Source organism: Oreochromis niloticus, linkage group LG12, assembly GCF_001858045.2.
Source record: "Oreochromis niloticus isolate F11D_XX linkage group LG12, O_niloticus_UMD_NMBU, whole genome shotgun sequence".
NCBI classification, from domain to species: Eukaryota; Metazoa; Chordata; class Actinopteri; order Cichliformes; family Cichlidae; genus Oreochromis; species Oreochromis niloticus.
Window position 1 is genome coordinate 3,061,526 of NC_031977.2, and position 16,182 is coordinate 3,077,707.

General features: G+C 42.8%; 2 protein-coding genes across 10 annotated transcripts in view; both read right to left on the reverse strand.

Moving 5' to 3' along the window:
* Positions 1–105: 105 nt before the first annotated feature.
* On the reverse strand, positions 106–14,232 carry pomt1 (protein-O-mannosyltransferase 1). 7 transcript variants are annotated; one of them, XM_013266669.3, is made up of 20 exons: positions 13,824–14,230; positions 11,237–11,368; positions 11,020–11,126; positions 10,877–10,927; positions 10,497–10,643; positions 10,238–10,346; positions 7,707–7,781; positions 7,525–7,618; positions 6,788–6,943; positions 5,889–6,019; positions 5,695–5,790; positions 5,527–5,619; positions 5,148–5,244; positions 4,498–4,590; positions 4,288–4,408; positions 4,071–4,168; positions 3,844–3,957; positions 3,633–3,759; positions 3,285–3,462; positions 106–698 (listed from the first exon to the last, which is right to left on the reverse strand). In XM_013266669.3, the coding sequence occupies exons 1-20, from the start codon at positions 13,877–13,879 to the stop codon at positions 527–529; spliced, it is 2,247 nt and encodes a 748-aa protein (XP_013122123.1). In that variant the 5' UTR covers positions 13,880–14,230; the 3' UTR covers positions 106–526. The 7 variants fall into 7 exon arrangements, with proteins under 7 accessions (XP_013122123.1, XP_005464326.1, XP_013122124.1 ...); XM_005464269.4 differs by having other exon boundaries at positions 106–701; positions 13,824–14,227; XM_013266670.3 differs by having other exon boundaries at positions 106–701; positions 13,815–14,227.
* A 475-nt stretch (positions 14,233–14,707) lies between these two features.
* tncb (tenascin Cb) overlaps positions 14,708–16,182 on the reverse strand; it is a 57,399-nt gene continuing 55,924 nt past the window's right edge. For all 3 annotated transcript variants that reach the window (XM_013266667.3, XM_019365718.2, XM_013266668.3), the window contains one exon: positions 14,708–16,139. In XM_013266667.3, the coding sequence (XP_013122121.1) occupies positions 16,029–16,139 (111 nt within the window). In that variant the 3' untranslated portion in view covers positions 14,708–16,028. The remainder of the gene's footprint in view (positions 16,140–16,182) is intronic.

The following is a 16,182-nucleotide window of genomic DNA, read 5'->3' on the forward strand; positions in this document are numbered from 1 at the left end:
CACAGCCCCATGATAATCCCTAAAAAATTATTTACATAACATTTTTACTATTTTATCATTAAAAAAAAGAAAAACCCTAGTTCATAAACTCACAACTTGACTTCATATTTTACCACATTTTCTTTATTTTTTTTTCTTTACTCTGATGTAAACTAATCGTCAACTCGTTTACATGAAAAATCCTATTGTGCAACACTTTTAGTCTCACTGCTAATCTACTTTTTTTCTAAATTATTTTTAAAGTCCTAAAAAATATAGTTTATTTGAAGAAAAAATAAAATCCAGTCCATAGCCAACGATTCCACTTTTCCAGTGTAAACACAAAAATGAATGAGGGCACATTATTGTATTGTTCAGCTTTCATTTTGTGTTCAGCCTTCGGTCAACGATAGTCATCACTATTTTATCATCAGGGGTTGGTGCTTCAGAGGTCTGAGAACTGAAGCTCCTCTGACGACCTCAAGGCGAAAATATGTTCATCTTCTGTTCAACTCATAAACTCCTCTCCTTGTGGGTCATTATCCCTCTACCGACGTCGGTACAGGATGTCCCAGGTGTCCCTCCATTTCAGTCCTTGCAGCTGATGGGCTGACAGTTCAGGGCTTCCATAGGTTAGGGGACAGAAGGTACGGTAGGTCAGGAAGATGGACAGCAACACAGCCAATGCACCCACACACAACGCACGCTGGTGTGTCAAACTGCTGCAGATGCAAACAGAAACCAATATGAACAAAACTTTTTAGGTAAAAACAGAAAACATGTCACATTTTCATGAAAATTCAACAGTGAGATCTAAAGCCTGACAAAGTGAGCTTCTATGTCTAACAGGCCCTTTCACACCAACATAAAGCAGGTACAAGTTCCATCCGTATATTTCTGAACACACCTCTGATGAGGTGTAAGGAAAATAGTGCAAAGTGTGTGTTCAATGCCCTAGTGCTGTGCTAGCCCAAAATCAAATCCAGTTTGGGATGTTGTATAAATGATGGTCCTTGGATGTGCACATTTTAGCTGTTGCTTGTTTCACAGTGCAAAGTAACTATTCAACTACACTGCTTAAAAATAAATAAATAAATAAATAAATAAAACGAATCAGCTCTCGGAAAAAAAAAAAAAAAAAAAAAAAAAATAATAATAATAATATCAATCACACTGGATAATTACAGCGGTCCCTCGTTTATCGTGGGATTTACGTTCCAAAAATAACCTGCGGTGAAATCCGCGAAGTAGCCAACTTTATTATTTAAGGCTGTAAAACCCCTCACTACACACTTTTCTCAGACAGGCATGAACATTTTCACACTTTTATGTCTTGTTTAAACACCCTCAAAGTTCAAACCTTCATAGAAAAATAAGTCCAGTATTATAGAATGAAACCAAAGGCATCCGCAGGTGGCTTTGATGGTACAAAACGTTTCATCGACATTGTTGTGTTTGATTGACAATGGTCTACAGTCAATCAGGACCCAGAAGACAATGCGCTGTTAAAAAAAAAAAAACCCAAACAAACAAAAAAAAAACATGGAAAATTGCACCCAAAAAACTCCGCGAAACAGCGAGGCTGCAAAAGGTGAACCGCGTTATGGCGAGGGACCACTGTATACTGATACTAGACCAGGTTTGTGTTGAATGCCACATCAATTGATGGAAATGAAAATTATCAATCTACAAAGGACTAAATTCAAAGACATCTTGAGAATCAAAGTGAAAAAAAAACTGATGATGTTGGATAAGCCATTTTGCTGAAATTTAACTGCAGTAACATAAAATGGTACTAAGTAGTTTGCATGGCTCCACATGCTTGTATGCAGGTATGACGATGGATGGTGTTCTGTCCTCCTCCCAGATCTTGATTGAGCTCCTGAACCTGGCAGCATTGGATGGACTGAAACATAATGTCCCTGAGGTGTTCTGTTGGACTTAGGTAAAGCTAAATCTAATTGTGGGAACTAGTCAATGGTATCAATTCCTTCATCTTTCAGGAACTGGCTGCATACTCTTGCTATGTGAGACCAGGGATTGTCGTGTACAAGACCCTGAGGTGACCCACTGCAATTGGTCCAAGGATTTCATCCTGATATGGCAGTCTGGGTGCTGTTGACTAGCCTGTAGAGGTTTGTGCGTCTCTCCATGAATATGCCACCCAGACCATCACTGATCCAAACCAATCACCAAACCGGTCATGCTTAACAATGTTACAGGCAGCATAACATTCTCCATGGCGTTGTCACACTCTTTCTTGTCTGTGACATGTGCTCAAGGTGAACCTCTTCTCATCTATGAAAAGCACAGGGTGCCAGTGGTAGACTTGACAATTCTGGTATTCTATGGCAACTGCCAATCAGGCTCTACAGTCCCAGGCAGTGAGCACAGGACCCACTGGAGCACATGGGTGGTCTTAAAGGCCTGTTTCTGTTTTTGTCTAGTCAGAGACATTCACACCAGTGGCATGCTGGAAGTCATTTTGTAGCTCTACCACTACTCATCCTATTTCTTCCTGCACAAAGGAGCAGATACCGCTGCCACGGATGGCTGTCATGCTCTTATTAGCCTCTATTCCACTAGTACTTACTCGGATCTGCTTGGCTCGATTTGGTTTTTAGAGTTTTTAGGGTTTTCCATTACCAGGTACATTTATAGTAACTAATTAGCCAGGGTTCCAAGCAATTTGAGTCAAGATGAAAATGTGATGTCAGCAAGCTTCAGGCCACTGATTGGCCAGGGAGTGATGCCATTGGATGAGTCATGATAGCGACTTCTTCACAAGAATCGAAACCACCTTTTTTGAAAGCTGGCAAAAAGGGATATGGTTGCACATAAAATTTTGAGGTTTTCACAAGAATCTCATACAAATATTTCACACCAGAGCCTTGTTAGGAAATTTAACACAGTGGAAGTGGATCATCCTACTAAAATACAACCAACTTCTACTTAAGACAAAGCCAGTAACTTTCAGCAGCTGTGGTAGAAAATGTCAATCATCATAAGACAAAACAGGCAGTGGTTCTGTAGGTGAATGAGAAAATGGCAATATTAATCCTAGCTTAGTGAAAGCCCCATTTACAAAGTCCTAAAAACCACTCGCTGATTCCCCTGGCAACTTCTAAGCAACCACTAAATAACAAAAAATTTAATTTCCTTATGCTGGGTTGCATTAGGTCATCTTACCCAATGACTGGTAGTTACCAGTGACTACCACACTAACACGATTAAGGTGAAAATTTAAATCAGGAAAAAGAAGGGTAGCTCACAAGGGGAGATGCTGCTGAAGCTGATGAGCGTACCTGAGCAGGTGAGTGTGTGCGTGCTCCAACAGAGCTGGACTTAGTAGGTACAAGTAGCAGAGTGCAGGCAGGTAGTGATACAGGAAAAGAGTTTTGTCCATAAGCAGGAAGGGAACAAAGTTCACCAACCAGCCGCCAACGCACACACATCCCAGACACACAAACTGGTCCCACACACCTGAAAAAACACACACATTTAGTAAGAAATGGTACCATAACCCAAACAGACAGCTGAGGTTGGACTCAGTTTCTGATGCAAATATGTCAGGGCGGACCATCTTTCTGTAACTGTATTTGTGCTCTGACTCTTCCTGTTTTACTGTCAGAACTCAGTGTGTCTCTACGTACCATCAGGTACATCTTTCAAGCCCCGCCTCCTCCTCAACAAGTAGACAACTGCCAGTAGCTGATAGGCCAGCAGGCTGAGATTGCCCACGCCCCATGACACCGGGTTACCAATCAGATGGATCTGAGCCTGAAACAGAAAAAGTGGATTACAGGGCTAAACAGGACAAAGCGTGTGTGTTACTCTGCATGTGTGTGTGTGTCATGTTTTTACATTGGTGGAGGAGTGCAGCCAGTATGCAATGTTGGTCTCCATGGTGATCCACTCTAATGGGGAGGAACTGTATTTGTGCTCTGACTCTTCCTGTTTTACTGTCAGCATCTTCCACTGCCAAGATATCAGATTTGGGGTTTTTTCTTAATTTTACTCCTTCCTGTTTCTTTACTAGTGTCACAGGAATAAATCTGATTGGACAGTGAGTGTTGAATTAATGTTCATACCTGCAGTTCAACAAATTTTGCCCAGAAAGAAATTTTTCTATCAACGTCGATATGAGTTGGAGAGTGAAGCTCTGCCTCCCGTTCCTTCTGTTCCTGACCTGGACAAGATTGACAGTGTGCGTTGTGACCTCACTAAAGTAACATTGCAAAGCTACTGAGTGATAATAGTGAAGGAAGAAGGAGGTCAAGAGGAGGAGGTGGTGGTTAGGGGCCATACTGGTTCCATAGCGGTGCTCCTCCACTGTCCATTCCAAACTGCTACTGTGAGCTTTGAACAGTTTGTCTGCTACAACCTCCAACTGACGGAAACCCCAGTCTGGAAGGGGCACACCACTAAGCTGCATACGCAAACACACAGACACACACAAACAGGCTGTAATAACTTCATATTATCTGGACATTCAGCTGAGACATATTCTGTCTGCACCTTGAGGACAGCTGAAGTGTTGACATGAACGAGTCGGACTTCAGATAGGATGGTCTTCCACACCTCTGACTCTGCCTCCCTGTTTGAAATGTCCTGATCACACAAACACACCAACAAACAGCAGGCTCAGTATAAAGCATTCCAGCCACTGATTAGTATAAAAGTAAGAGGGGTTTCCATGTTTGAGTGGCTCCTGTAGGTGTAACATGGCCCCGTACTCTTGTGCATATCCTATGTACAAAATATTCTCATGAGTAGATAATTTCAGCTAATTCATCCATCCTTTAGTTGACAATCTTCCAACTTATCTCACGATTTTGAAATTGTTTTACCAGCTAAAGTTACTAATTAACCATTAATGTAGCATAACTAAGTTACAGCAAGCTAGCTAATCTAAACTGTAATATTTCACTAACTTATAGTAATGTTTTGGCTTATGCTAGCTGGCTCACAGAGTCTGAGCCTGTCCATGTACTGCATACAAATGCGAGCAAAAGAATGCTAACTGCAGTTCAATTAATGGCCATAGGAGTCATTGACAACAATCTTTTTCTGGAAGTTATCCCATACTCATTTAATTAAATATGTGGGTGCACTCCTGTTAATTTAGACAGAGATCAGAGATCATATGCAGCACAAACTGTACTCACCACCCTCCACAGGTTCTGTGCTGGCATAGACACATTGAAGTCTATGTATCCAGAGACTTCCTGAGTGTGAGGGCTCATGGGAGCTGCTACGTCATGACTGAAACACATCCATTGTAACACTGAAATAAACCAGCTGATGGTAAACAGGCAGGGACACACAGAGCTGATGGAGAGGGGTTGACTACAACCCACAGAGGGCTATTTATTCAGTACAGAACTTCAAAGTACTTTCCTGACCTAACCATTTATTTCCAAAGTAAAACTTGAGTTTAGTAACTTTTCCATTTACCCATTGCCTCTAAACATTTCAAGTTATGAGCTCCAGAGTTACTGAGACAACAGAGCCCTCAAAAATCAGGACATATCCTGAGTTGTTTACCTGTTAAGAAAACGTGACGTCATCCCATGAACCAGCTGGATGACATCACCGTGACGGACAGGTCGAGGAGGAGTGTCGACCACCAGCTGCTGCCTGATAGAGATACAGACAGTAGTTACACATGGGCCACGTCTCCATGTATAGCACTTGAAGAGAAATGTGATCTACCTGCCCGGATCTTTGATGATCCACCAGTTGTTGACATCTTTGAAGGGATAACAGGTGACCTGCTGCTGGTGAGAGCTGCCCCGCCCATTGTCATACCTGAACAAAAACAGGAAACATCATTAAATAAATCATGAAGTTGAACTGTAACTGGGATGCTTTTTTAAGCAGGTGTTTAGCTGCTGTGTTGGAAGCACCTGATTGGATAGTTGACTTTGTGAGAATGGAGCCAGCAGGGGATTGGCTGGGAGACAGAGCTTCTCAAAGTCACCTGACTCCCATAAGCAACTTCTAGAGGCTGACCCCGAGTGATCCTGGAGAGACCGCCCTACAACACAAAAATCAATCAACCACAGCTCCAGAATGTGATATTCCACTCTTTATACACCCCTTTGCATTTAATCATTAGTTATTATTAATGTCTGGCTCTCTTCTACAGTGTTCCTTCTGTTTTGTTTACCTTTCCTCACCCCCAACCCGTCACAGGAGATATGAGCCTCTCCCGCAGCTTAGTTCTGCTGGAGATTTCTTCCTGTTAAAAGGAAGTTTTTCCTTCCCTCTGTTGCCAAGTGCTTGCTCATAGGAGGTCATATGATTCTTGTGGTTGATCTAAAATACCAAATCCAATTTTGTAATATGATTATGAATCATATGATTCTTTATGATAGTACCAAGTGGAAGCACGTAGAGGTTACAGAGTAATCAAGATCAAGGACAGACACTTGTGGAAGCCCTGAGTGAATTTTTACAGATCTAAAGCTACCAACTGAAATATAAAAACTTCCAGTTTTTATAAACTTGAGCCAATCAAGATCCGGAGCGGACTGAATCACAAATCCTTTGAATTAAAATGTCAGCGTCAAAGGCAACAGTGAGATCGGGAAGGACAAAGACTGAAACTTTCTGTTAATTAATGCGGATCTTCAGGTCACTGATAACCTTAGTAAGACCTGCTTCTGTGCTGTGATTGGTTCTGAAAACTGCTGGGTATTTATCGTAAATACAGTGAGATCAAAGATTTTGCTTCACTTGTTGGTAAAGAAATATTTCAAAACTTTCAGGTCTATAATTACTAAGTGTAGCTGACAGTATTTACCTGCAGGCTGGCCTGGAAGGCAGAACTCATCAGCTGATCATGTGGTCCGCTGCGGTTCAGGAAACTCAGGTGAACGTAGAACCAGAACACATAGAGCAGGACTGGAACCACCACCAGACACAGAACTCTATGTACACATTGGACACACACATTCCTCTGCACAAAGACATGCATGCAGAATCATTACGTTCTTAGTATCACATTTTTTCATATCATAAACAAATTGTATATAAAAGATGGAAATACTATAACACCAAAAAAAAATACATAAATAAATGAAACACTCAGGCAATGCTGTTATTTTTACATAGTGCTAAACTCCTATTATTAAAACATTGCAGACAAATACTTTTACCCACGTAATGTACTTACACCCTGCCTCACTATCCCATAAATACAGTCTAATTCCTAAGGAAAACACTGCACCGGGTTGGAAAGTGCCCTTTTTGAAGCCTTTACGTTTACAGAGAAGACCCTGCTTTATCTTAACTGTATTGGAAACACTGCAGTTTCACAAAACCATGACCTTGTGGTACTCAAGATGACATGAAACTAGCAAATTAGTCCATAAAACACAACAAAAACAGTTACTGAGAATGGATTCTGTAGACCTGGGAACCATTTTCCGAAAGACACATGACATGGAGTATTCTTGAAAGTACCAGCAGTCATAGCTGCAAAAGTAGGGTTTGCCAGCTAAATGCTGGATATGATACAATCAGGAAGTCTAGACTCACATGACTGATAGTTTTGTCTCCAATAAGCTTCCAGGTGTGCAGAGAGGCCACGACCAGCAGCAGCAGATACGAGAACAGACCCATGTACTTCACCCTGACACCAATCACATTTTCACATTAACATCTGCATTTTAGACAACAACACAGGCTAGAGAGCAACAGGCCTTAAATCAGTTTCTCACCCTACAACTGCACCGCAGGAGACACCAGAGAGAATCAGCCAAATGTATCTGGACCACGAGCTGAGGAGAGAGTAACTATATAACGTCAGAGCAGAGACAGGGTCAGTTGTATTAACATTGGACTAATTTAAAATAACAGTTGCTTCAAGTTGCTTTACACTGTAAGGTAGCACTTGGCGAGAGTAGGGATTAAGAACTTCCTTTTAACAGGAAGAAACCTCCAGCAGCTACTTGCCTATGTTTGACAGTAGAGGGGGTGGGGGGGTGAAGAAAAGAGAAAAGAGGGGCATAGAGTGAACACTTTATACTGCACAAAAGCAGCTCTCCATATTAACAGCAACAGCTGAACATGTAAAAATACAAGTTTCAAAAAGATACTTAAAGAATGGAAAATTTAAGCACCAATTGCTAGTCTTGGTAGCCAGGGATCAGTCCGCCAGGGCCTGCGCACCTGGCTGCAGCCCGACAACATTGCACCTGACCCCTACAGCACTTCCTGTGGGTGGTAGGCCTACAGGAGGATGGGCCCATGTCCTTTTTTCGGGCTATGCCCAGCCAGGTCCCATGAACTAAAGCCTTGCCACCAGACGTTTGCCCTCAGGCACCCTCCCCGGGCCTGGCTCCAGGGTGGGGCCCCGGTAACCCTATCCCAGGCAGGGATAGTGAGAACTGTTCTCTTGATTGTATACTTATAGGGTTCTTTTGAGTCGCTCTTTGTCTGGTCCTCACCCAGGACCAATTTGCCATGGGGAACCCTGCCAGGGGGCAAAAGCCCCCTGATAATATAGCCCCTGGGATCCCTATGACACACAAACCCATCCACCACAATAAGGTAGCAATTCATGGAGGGTTAACTCGCTAAAAAGCGGTGCTTTACCTGCACTGTGTATAGTGCGGGTGGAGCGCTGCTGACTTCGACTGAGAACATTGTTGGGCAGTGAAAATAATACTTCGAGGACCTCCTTAATCCCACTGGTACGTCTTCCGTGGAGGAAGCAGAGTCTGGGGACAAGAGGGACGACTTGTCCATGTCTGGGGGTAAGGTCATTGAAGCAGTTAAACAACTCCTTGGTGGCAGGGCCCCTTGGGTGGATGACTATTGCCCTGATTTTGGGAAGGCTCTGGATGTTGTAGGGCTGTCTTGGTTGAAATGCCTCTACAATGTTGCGTGGAGATGAGGGGCAGTACCTCCGGATTGGCAGACCAGGGTGGTGGTTTCCATTTTTAAGAAAGAGGACCGGAGGGTGTGTTCCAACTCTAGGGGAATCTCACTCCTCAGCCTCCCTGGGAAAGTCTACGCCAGGGTGTTGGAAAGGAGAGTCCATCCGTTCGTTAAACCTCGGATACAGGAGAAACAATGCGGTTTTCTTCCTGGTCGTGGAACACTGGACCAGTTCTTTACCCTCTCAAAGATACTTGAGGGTGCTTGGGAGTCTACAATGTCCAGTCTACATGTGTTTTGTGCACTTGGAGAAGGCATTCGACCGTGTCCCTTGGAGTGTTCTGTGGGGGGTACTCCGGGAGTATGGGGTGTCTGGCCCATTGCTATGAGCATTTGATCCTTTGCAAGAAGCTTGGTCCGCATAGCCGCCAATAAGTCGGATTTCTGGTGGGTGATGGACTCTGCCTGGGCGTCCCTTTGTCAACGATTCTTTTCATTAATTTCATTAACAGAACTGTCTCACTGGGAGGAGGCCCCGGGGCAGACCCAGGGCACCATGGACAGATTATATCTCTCGGCTGGCCTGGGAACGCCTTGGTGTTCCCCCAGACAAGCTGGAAGAGGTGGCCAGGGAGAGGGAGGTCTGGGGTTCTCTGATTAGGCTGCTGCCCCAGCGTCCAAGCCGCGGATATGTGGAAGAAGAAGGATGGATGCAAATTTTAAGTAGGATTAGTCCAGACTAAAGAGGCTGGTTTATGTGTATGTCCTACAGAAATGTCGGAGTAATTTAATATAACATGGCTAACTGTTGGATTTATTCTGCTAACAGCTTATCTGTGAAGTTTGTGTTCCAGTTTTGGTGAGTGAAATTGTAGTATTTTATTTGCACTAAATAGCAGACGTGTATATGTGTGATACATTTATTTCTACTGTATCTAAAACTACACAAAGTATAATTAATCCTTTGGTTTGAGAAAATCTGTTTTTAAGTTTCATTTTGGCTTTTGTGCTGTTTTTGGAAGCCAGAAATGACAACTAGACAGGACAGTTATCACCTAGAAATGTTTTTTCTACAAGGCTGTTGATGTGGTTTTTTAATGCTGTGAAGTCAAACACTACAAAAATGAAGTCTGATTCTCCTTTAGAACATACATGAGGAACTGCAGCTTTTGGCGCCGAGTTAACCAAACTTGCTAGCATTAGCTGACAATTTAGCGCTCCACTTACTAGTAAAAATAAGAAGGTGGCCACCATAACACTATAACTGAGGGCTTCAAAACAAACCAGTGGGCAATATCACAGTGGCTACAGCCATCTTTCGTTTACAGTCTACACTTTCTACACATGAGAAGAGAAATCTGAGACTAACCTGCTGGGCGCATTGTGGAAGCGCAGGTATGAGAAGAAAGCCAGGAGCACGAAGAAGATGAGGACAGACTCAAGTAACATGAAACGTGATTGGACAATCAGAGAGTTCTCTGGAACAGCAAAGATTCAAAGTCAGACTTGACTGAAAAGAGCAACCCAGCTGCATATTCGGAAAGCATCACTTCACTGATTTAAAAGCAGCAGCTAAAAGTCTTTTCAGCAGGAAGCCGTTAACTCTTACTCAGCATGGACGCACTCACCCAGCAGCAACAGCACTGCAGCTCCCAGAGCAGACAGGTGGGAGAACTTCAACTCTAGAGTCAACAAGTAGACCAGAGGAACACAGAGAGCTCCACAAAGGGCTGGCAGAAGCCTCAGACTCCACACATTCACGGTGGTAGGATACTCTGCAAAAAAAACCAAACACACACTACTTTTAAACAGACCAAAACCAAGTTAGACAGGAGAAAATATAGAAACTGGTTTAAAAAAAAAAAAAAAAAAAACAACAAGAAAGAAAAGAAAAAGAACAAAAAAAAAAAAAAAAAAAAAAAAAAAAAGGTACACGCTGGTTTATACAGATTAACAAATTTTCCAGTTTAACCTCTAACTGGATGAAACCATTTTTGGGGATTTGTACCTGCTCCAATTCTGTTCCACACAAAGTTCCCATCAAAACCTCCCAGGTACGCTGAAACAGCAAAAGAAGAAGCACATGTTGGAGCAAAGTATAAATATAGCTGTACACTCACATAGGGCTGTGTTGGTATTTTAATAACCCACCTCCAAAGGCCAGGATCATGTGACCGAGAGGTGGTCCGCTGTCATCAATGAAGAAAACCCTCTTCATGTAGAGAGACACGAACTGTCCATAATACACCTCATCAAACCTGCACAACAGTAAAGATGTAAAAATCAGTTAATAACAGAATGAAGCTTGGTGCGCAAGTTTGTATGTGGGTGTACAGGATGTTCAAGTGTTTGAAACAGACGCACTCACACCACAGCATTGGGATAACTGAGATGGCTCAGCCTGGTCCAGAAGGCCAGCAAGGAGACCAGCACCAGGAGCAGGTCTACCTGGGCTGTCACCACCAGGGGGAGCTGTAGCATCTCTGACACCCAGCTGTGACTGTAAAATAGGGACATAACCTCTGATTAATAGTAATTAATTAAAAAAACCAAAACAAAAACAAAACCTCTTCTTCACATCATTGAAATTGACTTCTGTATTGTTCTTGTGCTATCTGCTCTTTCTGGAGGAAGGTACAACACCCTGTCTGAGGTAAGAACAGGAAGTTTCAGTCAGTTTTGGTGAGTGACATTAGAGGACTATTAGTCAGTTACTTAAAACAGATGCGTCTGCTGTATCCGTACAGTTTATGGAGGAAGCCCTTGCTATCTAGAGCTACTACAGAGAGACAGACAACCAGTTTCACTCACACTTACGGCCAACTGCCAACACAGCAAACTCCACAACCTACTAGTGGAGCAGCAGGTCTGAGGCAATAGTACTACCCACCACACCACCAAGCTGTGCTCGTACTGCACAGCTAGAAAGTATTCACAGGGCTTCACTTGTTCCAGATTTTGCCATGTTACAGCCTTACTCCAAAATGGATTAAATTGATTTCTCACTTCAAAACTATTCAGACAATAACTGATAATGTAAAAGTGAAAAAAGCTTGCTTGAAATTACAGCAAATTCCTTTGAAAACATTAAAAACCAAAATATAACATGTACATAAGTATTCACAGCTTTTGCCATGACTCTCAAAACTGAGCTCAGGTGCATCCTGCTTTCACGGATCATCTGTCAGTTACGAAAACTTGATTGGGGTCCACCTGTGGTAAATTCAGTTGATTGGACATGATTTGGAAAGGCACACATGTCAGAGCACAATCTAAGCCATGAAGTCCAAGGTGCATCGTGGTACAGATCTGGAAAGGATACTGGAAAAAAAAAAAAAAAAAAAAAAAAAATTCTGCAGCATTGAAGATCCCAATGAGCACAGTGACCTCCATCAACCTTGAAAGGAAGAACTTTGGAACCACCAGGACTCTTTCTACAGCTTGCTGCCCAGTCATTCTGAACATTTAGAGTAGAAGGGCCTTAGTCAAGGAAGTGACCAAGACTGTGATAGTCACTCTCATAGAGCTCCAACATTGCCCTGTGGAGAGAGGAACCTTCTAAAAGATAAATCATTTCTGCAGTATGAGAAACAAAGTTCTCTGATCTGATGAAGCAAAGATTGAACTCTTTGGCCTAAATGCCAAGCATCACCTGGACAATACCATCTTACAGTGAAGCATAGTGGTGGCAGAATCATGCTGTGGGGATGTTTGTCAACAGTAGGAACTGGGAGATGAGTCAGGGTTGGGGGAATGCAGCGATATGCAGAGACATCCTTGATGATGACCTGCTCCAGAGCGCTCTGGACCTCTGACTGGGGTGAAGGTTTATCTTCTAACAGGATGACGTTTCTAAGCACAGCCAAGATAACAAAGGAGTGGCTTTGGGACCACTCTTTCTTTGAGTGGCCCAGCCAGAGCCCAGACTTGATCCCGACTGAACATTTCTGGAGAGATCTGAAAATGGATGTGCACCGACATTCCCCATCTAACCCGATGGAGCTTGAGAGGTTCTGCATAGAAAAGAGTTTCTATTATGGAGTACTGTGTGTATAATTTTGAGGGGGAAAATGAATTTACCCCATTTTGGAATAAGACTAACTTAAAAAAATGTGGAACAGGTGGAACCTTTCTGGATGCATTGTAGCCTTGTGATTGACTGGTGACATGTTCAGGGTGTATGCTCCCTCTTTCCCTATGACACATGGGACAGGCTTCTATTCCTGGTCGCAGGTCCAACTACTAGACTACCTAGTGTCAGTGGATAACTTAACACTCCACCTTCTTGTCCTAATTATGGGATATTTTGTGAGACTGGCTACAAAAAACCAAACATGGCAGCAAGCAAATCACAATTGTAGATTTTTTTTAAAATGGCAAGTGAACAACAAATGGGTGACACCACAGTGGCTAAATCCATCTTTTATATCAAGTTTATAGCTTTAACACACAGATTAGTGTGTGGACAGTGTGGCAGTGTTCTAGTTTTTGCCTCTGTACACCCCAGCACGAAGGTCTTTCAAGGAGTACAGCAATTGCAATTTTGTTAAAAACAATTAAAGCTTATATAGAATCTGCACTTTAATCACAGCTTCGTTGCTTCACTCGTTCAGAAGAATCAGTTCATAACACATTTCCTGGATGTCCCCTTCTCTTAAAAAAAAAAAAAAAAAAAATCCACACACATCCTTCAGCGTCCTGCCCCTGCTGCTGTTGCTCTGATCCAAAACAGCCTGACCTCACAGTGATGTGTTCAGGTGTCTCTGAGTACGGGTCGGGAGCAGCAGTAAACCCCCCGTTTTTCGCCCTCAGCTGCCTCTTTGTCACATTCTTTAATAAATACGTGCAGCTTCGCTTTAACTCCACGTTAGACGTTCTTCTACACATAAGAGCAGTTAGCATTAGCATATTAGTCTCTAGCTAAGAGACGCTGAAGCAGCACCTGCCTTCCTCACCCCTCGTTTTCCTCCACACCGTGTATGCTATCTGTGGCCCAACAGGTTAAGCTCATCTGTTGCCGTCCGCTTCTTGCCGCTTCTCCCGGTGTATGCTTTGAACTCAAGAGGCGTATAAACGAAGTTTTATAGCAGCGGCCGTTCGAAGCTTCCGGTGATTGATTATACTGCACTACGATCGGTCCGCTCGGAGCTCCGCTACATGGCCTGTGGTTCGCCGCTAAAGGAGCGTTAGAACGGCGTGTTTAGAAAACTAAAAGTTTTAAGAATGGGCCTTACATTTGATACTACTTTTAATACTAATAATTTCATCTGATATTCAGCCCAGTCGCAAAATTTATAAACCACACGAAAGGGAGCAGTTTCAAATGTTCATCGCAGTCAACCTTGGACTAAGTCACTCTCAGGGTGAAGGTTTACATAATTGCTATCTAATTTATAGACAGACAGATTGCCAACCAATCTGAGTATTTGTTAATTTCTCAATCTGAGTTTCTGCTTCAAATCTGTTAGGTTCTGACTCTGACAGTAAGTAGTTCAAGTGAATTTTGAATTAGAATGTTTTTATTGAAGCAGAGCTTACATTGAAATGAGGGATTTCATTGTGAGCTCTTTTTCTGTTTAATTTTCACTTTGAAGACACGAACTGACCGTGAGCGGCTGCAGACCCAGGCCTGTCTTTCAAAGGCAATGAGATTTCAAGTTCATTGCAAATAATTGAAATTATTTTGGTCATGCTCTGGTCACCAGCTACTGTTTTCCCCCGTGTGATTGTAGCTAATCTTAATTACCTCGATTTGCGCAGCATTGTAAATCACCAAAGATCCATTTTGACAAAGAACTAGTAGACCTCAGGATAGTCAAAATAAAATTTGTGAAACTTGTCGTTTTAAACAAAATGTTTTATTGTAATACAGTTTACAGAGAAACACCTGCTGTTCACCCAGTTTAAAACAAACAAAACAATCAAAACAACCTTAATTTACACAGGCATTCTTTAGAAGGTCAGTGGTTTAGTATCCTGCTGTAGCAGGAAAGGGTAGGGGGCGGGGTTTGGGGGAGGTGAAAGGGGTAAAAACAGTAACTAGTTCTCTAGTTTTGGGCTGTCCAAACACTATTTTCATTAACACAAGCATAGAGACCTTACTATGACAACTGGAATTCAATTGAAAATTGGCCTTTTTTTAAGTTTCGAGCATCACATAACATTCTCATGTTCCACATATATGTACCGTATTCACATTTTTCAAAAACAAAGAACAAACAAAATGTTATCACCGAAAGTCATTTTATACTGAATAACAGGTCCCGCCTCAGTTTCATCAGAGAAACAAGACACGTTTTCTTTTCTTCTCTGTTCTTTTTTTCCTAACACAATACTGTGGCCACAGCATGATGCCTTCAAGGACTCAACGGAAACACCGCCGTCCACAACGACATGGGATGTAGAGAGTAAAATATGTTTCCGTAGGCTTTTATTGGGGGGGAGGCTGGAGATTATAAAGTGACACTGAGATGTGTTTAGTTGCACATGGACAAACAAATGGCAAGTTAGATGGAGATATGTGACATCTGAAGAATCTGTTTTTAGACGTTCATATCAGGTGGAGACATGTACAGAGCTGTACAAGGAGTAGACTTTCTCTGATAATCCTGCTGCATTAACACTTTTCGCAAAGAGGCCCTGATCCTAAACAAGACTGCATCGTACTAAACAGTCAGAATTTTTTGTCAAATGCCAGACATGGCATGGATATGAAATAGGAAACTGTATTAATGACTATTCACAACATAATGTCCAAGCTGCGCTCACGCTTTCCCACAAATGCTGCAACACAAGAGATCGGGGTCAGAATTGAGTGAGAGGGAGAGACTCTCTTTGGTGAACCTCGTGGGGTTTGATGCAAGTCCAGTTTGTAACGTCAGTTTCTGCAGTGGCAGCATTTTTGCGCAGCCGTATCAGTGGGGGAAAGGCTGGGATGGGTCATATGGCAGATTTAGGCAGATTTGTGAGGGAACAGAAAACATCGAGGAGCATTTGTTTCATGTGAGAACAGCAGGGCTCTTGGCAGTGGCTTTGGTTGCTGCAGGGTGGGAAGGTTTGGGAGTCCAGGTGGGTCATGGGGAGTCCAGAGTAGTAGTTGTTGTTTTTGTTGGTGGTGGTGGTGAAGGTGGTATTGGTGGCGGCGGAGCTTTTCATATCGTTTATGATCGTTTCCTCCTTCCCTCCAAGTTTCTGAAGTTGGATGGGCGGATCTTCATCTCGGCGAACTCAATCGAGTGCTCATGGCCTTTCCAGTGGAACCAATTCACGCCCTGGAGAGGCAGCAGGCAAGATGTGCAAGTCAAAAACAGAGTG

Excerpts from the sequence above, each read along its gene's own strand:
- pomt1 (XM_005464269.4), bottom strand. The coding sequence starts at position 13,879 with ATGAGCTTAACCTGTTGGGCCACAGATAGCATACACGGTGTGGAGGAA. Across the intron at positions 5,791-5,888 it reads AAAGTCAACTATCCAATCAG|GTATGACAATGGGCGGGGCA; the intron begins GTGCTTCCAACA and ends GTTTTTGTTCAG. Across the intron at positions 5,620-5,694 it reads ATCATCAAAGATCCGGGCAG|GCAGCAGCTGGTGGTCGACA; the intron begins GTAGATCACATT and ends TATCTCTATCAG.